Consider the following 6,000-nt stretch of genomic DNA (forward strand, 5'->3'; position numbering starts at 1 on the left):
ATGGGTCTCAGTTTCCTCATCTGTAACACAGGAATAATAATAGTACCTCCCATATAGGTTGATGTAAGGACTGAAGACCTATTTCATGTAAAGCATTTAACAAAATACCTGCTACATAGTTAAATATTCAATGTATTATCTGCTATTATTATTTTGATACAGGTGGGATAATGGCATCTTCTCCCTTACCATACAGCTAGCCCAGTATATACTTTTAATCTCCCAACATGAAGATTTTAATATTTTAACACTCAAGCACAAGGGCAGTTCATTTAATATGTTACTATTTTAACCCTCAAGCACAAAGAAATTCTGCCTCCCTGCTCTCTCTCAGGTCGAATCAGAAAAAGGGAATAATTTTCAACTAGGCAAGTAGGGTGGCTGAGGGTTAAGTGGGTTGGGAAAAGAGGGAGTTTGGATAGCAGAAGCCCCTTTGCTTTGATGATGCTACCTTCCTATATCATGCCAGAGAATCTGGTGCAGATGACATGACCTGTAGAAGAAGGAACCCAGAAAAAGGTAGGGCTGGATACTATAAGGGATGTGATTATGTTCAACAGAGAAAGGACCTAAAGAAGGAAAAGAGAGGTTTGAAAGTTATATTTCCCATTTTGCCCATCAGACAACATCATAATCTTAACACTTTTCTAGTTACAAAAAGCTTTCACACACATCTTTTTATTTAATCCTCACAACCACCCTGTGAAGTGTGCAGAGAAAAATTTCATTATCCCCATGGGTACAAGAGGAAAGAAAGGCTCAGAGAACTTAAATGATTTGCCCAAAGTCATCAGCTGGTAGCTGGGGGGACGAGCATTCTAATTCAAGTGCTCTGGGTTCAAAAACCATGCCTTTTCAATTAAAACATAGGGGACTTTTTAATTTTTTTAAACTTTTATTTATTTTTGAAACAGAGAGAGACAGAGCATGAACGGGGGAGGGTCAGAGAGAGAGGGAGACACAGAATCTGAAGCAGGCTCCAGGCTCTGAGCTGTCAGCACAAAGCCCGAACATAGTAGACTTTTATGTGAACTTCAGTTAGCCTGGACCAAGTCTGTTATGATTGATAGAAAAAAATAAACAGAGAATAATTGTGAACTCTTCCCTGACCCTCAGTCTCAAATAGCAGAAAAGAAAACTGACAGGAAGGAGATGGAGTTGGAATAGAAAGAGGCTAGCATTGGGAAAGGAAGCAGTAGGATCTAGAAAAAAAGTAGAAGCGGCTCTAACTGGAGATTGGCTGTAGGCCAAGCAGGTGCCAACAGGTCTGGTGATGCCACCTCTTGGGTTCTTCCTCCTGGTTGAGCAGGGCCAGGTCTATTTTGCTAAACCTCCTTCATTTACCTATAGCCCAGCTTGGGCTGGAGAGATATTGTATCTCCCAAAACCCACAAACGCATACCGGGGAGCTGGATCAGGGGCAGCAGTGGTGATCAACGCAACTGTCGGGACAGGTCAGGGACAGAAGTCAAGAGGAAGGTAGGAAAACGCCAGATAAAGGAAGTAACTATCCGGGAGGCGATGGCATGTGGGGTATTTAAGAAAGGCAGTTACAAGCATGGCGAGTGTGTTAAGAGGCGGGCATAAGGGGGTGTATGAAGTGACTGCTGGGGTGCCGAGAGGAACTGAGGCAGGCAGGCACGCACCCCGCGTCGCGTGAGGAGACGGTTGATGCAGACCACCTCTCCTCCGCGCCGCCGCCCAAAGGCCCGCCCTGAGAAGAGTTCAATTTGGTTGAAAGGGGGGTGTGAACCGAGTAGGAGAACGCGGGTCCCAGCGCGGGAAGAGGGCGTCAAAGAACACCCAGAAAAGGTTTGAGAAGGCTCTAGGCTGGAAAGTTAAACAGAGCTCGCGGCCCCCAACCTCTCCTAAATCTCCTTACCTTGGGCACCGTGATATGTTCCACATTCCCACCACCTGAAACACTCAAGGCTCCCGTTGCCGCCACCGTTCCTTGCCCAACCCGGGGTCCTGCTGGCGGTATCCCAGTCACGTGATTATCCTATCGCGACACTTCATCTGTGGCCTCCCTCGCCATTTTGCTTCCTGGCAAATGCCCTTTGTTTAGTGAGCTGACCTTTTTCTTTGGGCTTCAGGTTTGGTCCAGGAGTTAAGTACCAGATTCGAGTACTGCCACCATTCTCACACCCCTTAATGCTATCAGGAACACAGGCACCGATATAATTCTACTATTCTCTAATGTTAACAGTGATGACACCCTGCAGAGATAGCAGGGACATTCCCATGCTGGCAACTGGGTTTCTAAAAAGCTGCCTAGCTATGAGACCTTGGACAAGTCACCATAGAACACTTTCTAAAATGATGTGTAAGTATATCCTCCTCCCACTCCCCTCTTTTACTAGTCTACTATCATTAGGTTAGTTAAGTCCTGGACTATTACAGTAGCCTCATAACTTTCATCAGCACAGATGTGGGAAAAGGATGAAAGGCCCACCAGACCACCAGACAGGTGCAATCATTCAGTGGTATTCTCTGAATCAGACTTGTGATGGAAAAAAGAACAATCTGGGAGTTGGAAAACCTGATATATTATAAATGTCGTTTATTAGTTGTCTCCCCATTTAGGATGTCAGCTTTATGCGGCAGGAATTTTGCTCACTGCTAGATCTCCAAAGTCAAGAAAAGACCTGGCATAGAGTAGGTATTTAATATTTGTTACATAAATAAATTTTCAAAGCCATCCCATATTTTATCTACCATTAACTTCAGCCATTCCCCCTAACATTTCTTCTTTATGGCTAATTGATGTCATATCAGAGGAAATTAAGGCACAGACAGTAACTTCCCAAAGGTTGTAGAAAAGTCAAATTGGACCCCACTAGAGTAGAGACAGCCTGGGGTAAGAGGGAAAACATGAGAAAAGAAAGTATTAGACTCAAAATATTTTCAGTGAAAGGATACTATTATCATCTATTTTCTGTTTGTCTCCCCCATTATGATGTTTTCCATGAGGTTTTTCTATGTTCACTACTGTATCCCAGTGCTTAGAAAAGTACTTGCACATAGTGAATGCTTGATAAATACTTGCTGAATGGCAAGATAAGAATGAATAATTCTAGACTCACAGCTGTTGTGGGCTGGAAGATAAACTAGAGGGAGAGAATCTGGAGGCAGGGAAACCATGAGGAGGCTATTGTGGCTTCCCAAATGGAGCTGTGAACTGGTGAGTCTGTGGGATTTTTGACCTTGTACCTAAAACTCAGGCCTCAGGGAGATCAACCAACATCTGAAATGCTAGTTGCTGCAGCAAATCTTACTTGTCCTGCTTTATAACCAAACGTCCAACTATATTTTTGTCATAGACTCTAAGTCCAAAGTTCTCTTTTGTATAACAAAAGAGCAGATGCAGGATTAAAAAGAGATGGCTAATGTCTGGGGAAAAGACAAGAGCCCCGAATAAGGGTCCTTGCCCCATATTTATTCAGGTCAGAAGACTTGCAAACGTGATGGGCATGTACAAAGAGACAAAGAAACTAGGAACATTAACTTGTGGATGTGAGGGGGAAAGGGGGATTTTGAAGATACACAGTGTTTGAGGTTTGGGTCAATATAAAACAAATTCCAGGCGCTGGGCAGATGAGTATATGGATGTTAACAGCAGACAGGAGGCGCCGTGCCTGTTTATCTTTGCCATCCTAGGGGATGAGACAGACAGTGGGAACAACCTCAGGGTTAACAAGACACCTTTTCTTTTTTTAACCATCTCTGCTCTGGGCTGCTTTGCCTGCAGCGCAGGGGTCCAAAGTCCAGTTCACCAACTTTTACCTGCCCTGGCCCTATTCTCCTATGAAAGCAGCTTTCTGCGGTAGTACTAAACTTGGGGTGCTTTCACCCTAAATATCTAATCTTGTTATTCCTATGTATTGCGCACCTTTGCACCAATTCTATTTCAGGCCTTTGACTCTCTTTCTCTCTATTTTTGGGGGTTCAGCACCCCCTCCATATTTTGGGGTGTCTTTGCACCTCCATATTCTTGGCACCTTTGTGCCTCCCTATTCTTGGAGTTCCAATCTGGTTACCCAAACTCAGGTGTGAGCATTTCAGGACTTTGTGTTTCTTTGTGCCTTGTTAACCCATTGGTGTAGGCCCCAGGGGATTCCTAAGCTTATCCCCCACATATTTTTATTGTCCACTTATGTTCTACTTTGAGTGATTTTCCACTCTTGAGGTTTGGTGTTATTCCCATGGTATCCCAGGGAAGTAGGTGTACTTTGCCCCACCATCTATCTCACTAGCTAGAGTTACAGCCTCAGAAAGCTGCTGCCAAAGGTCAGCCATGATGTGATGGATGATGACTATTTAAAAAGTCACTCCTGCTCAAGAGGTAGCTTGATAAATCACAGCAGAGGGAAGCTAGGCCATAACTTCATTCAAGTGTCACCAAGAACTCCTCCACTTTGCTGCTGGGGAGAGGCCATCAGAAACAGACCGTATTTTTAGATTATTTCTGTCTCAGCTTATCAGTCATCTTAAGCCAACTTCTAACAAACTTCTTTTACAGACCAAATTATTAGAAAGCACTTTATTCATCTTTTAGAGACAGCTTACTTGAATCATGCAGTGCATAGAGGATATCAGCGAAGAGGTCTGGCAAGACTGCATTACTCTCTTCCTACAGACTGGGATGTGCTGTGATGCAGCGATTATCACCAATTCCCCACCCTGGTTGTTAGCTTCTTACCCTGAAGGCAACTTGTTCCAGTTGACCCAGGAAGAAATTCAGATCTTGCTGGCAAGAGAGGGGAGAGAGAAATTTCTTCAAGGGATCATTCTTGCAGGGACCAAATGCTTATTGATTCGGGACAACATTTACACTGAGGGAAACAACACCATGGACCTCCGCACCAAAGGCCAGAGTCGGTGCAGCCAGGAAGTCACTGTAGTTCAGATTGAGTCTGTATACCTTGTGATGATGGGACAAAAAGGAACAGAAGGAGGGCCTCTCAACCTTAAGGCTTTTGAGATGGCAGGTTACATCAGAGAAGCCATTCATCAACACATGGCCCATTTCTAACTAAATAAAAAGGAGTTGATGTTTGACTTGGAATTTGAATTCAGTGTTATCTATCTGTGTTAGCTGCTAAGTTAACCTGGTCTTGAAGAAAAAGAAAGGGAGATCCCATATCAGGTTTGGAGATGTGTGTGTGTGTGTGTGTGTGTGTGTGTGTGTGTGTCAGGGAGGGGTGTTGTGAGGGGGAAGATTGGGAGTAAGTGCTCAGGCATTAGGGCTTCTGGGACTTTCTTACACCTAGAACACCATAACTCCTTTCTCAGAACCTGGAAAAAAGAGTAATAGACTGGGAACTAGAAAATTTTGGTTCTAATCCTAACTTTTTCCTTACTTACTATGTTATCTTTCTCTCTCTCTGGGTCTCAGTTTCCTTATCTATATAATGAAGAGCACACTATGTCTCTGAGAATCATTTAATCTCTGAAAATCTGGGATTTTGTAACATCACAAAAATCCTTCAAGGTCCAGCTCAAGTACTACTTCCTTGAAGAAGCTTTTTCTACCTGCCTGGGCCCTTGGGGTTGACAGTGATTTGAATTCCTAAAACAGTAACTCACTGTGTCATTTGTTTGGCCCTTAATCACACTGCCTAACATTTCTTAGATGACTGTTTGTGTTCTTGTTTAACTTTTCACACACACATTGGTTTTGTTTCCCACCTTCATTATAATCTTAAAGGGAAGGTGGTGTGTCTTCTACTTCTCTATTTGCTTCCTGAGATAACCCAGCACAGGGCTCCAACAGAGAAGTTGGTTACATGGCTAAAATTACTTATCAGGAAGGGAGAGACTTTCTAAAGTGGAAATTCTACTGGGTATAGTTGATCCAGGGTGTTTGTGGCTAGATTTTCCTCTTTGATTTGTAACTCACCTTTGGGCCATTTATCTGCTCATTGTTCTCACTGTCAGGGTAATTATGGGTGAGAAAGAGCTACGAAAATACTAACCACTCAATATGGCATGTTGCTA

General features: G+C 43.5%; 2 protein-coding genes across 2 annotated transcripts in view; one reads left to right on the plus strand and one right to left on the minus strand.

The window, feature by feature from the left end:
- The window catches only part of MTMR8 (myotubularin related protein 8), a 118,614-nt gene extending 116,574 nt beyond the window's left edge, over positions 1-2,040 (minus strand). The window contains exon 1 of the mRNA XM_053202387.1: positions 1,883-2,040. The gene's annotated coding sequence lies outside the window, so the exon portion shown is untranslated. The remainder of the gene's footprint in view (positions 1-1,882) is intronic.
- Positions 2,041-4,576: 2,536 nt separating this feature from the next.
- LOC106983161 (profilin-1-like) lies at positions 4,577-5,035 on the plus strand. The gene has a single exon (XM_015081334.1). It carries the CDS (start codon positions 4,577-4,579, stop codon positions 5,033-5,035), a length of 459 nt encoding a protein of 152 aa, XP_014936820.1.
- Positions 5,036-6,000: the final 965 nt, after the last annotated feature.

The sequence above is a fragment of the Acinonyx jubatus genome, chromosome X (assembly GCF_027475565.1).
Source record: "Acinonyx jubatus isolate Ajub_Pintada_27869175 chromosome X, VMU_Ajub_asm_v1.0, whole genome shotgun sequence".
NCBI classification, from domain to species: Eukaryota; Metazoa; Chordata; class Mammalia; order Carnivora; family Felidae; genus Acinonyx; species Acinonyx jubatus.

What these genes read in the sequence shown, in the direction of transcription:
- LOC106983161 (XM_015081334.1), top strand. Translation starts at nt 4,577, where the DNA reads ATGCAGTGCATAGAGGATATCAGCGAAGAGGTCTGGCAAGACTGCATT.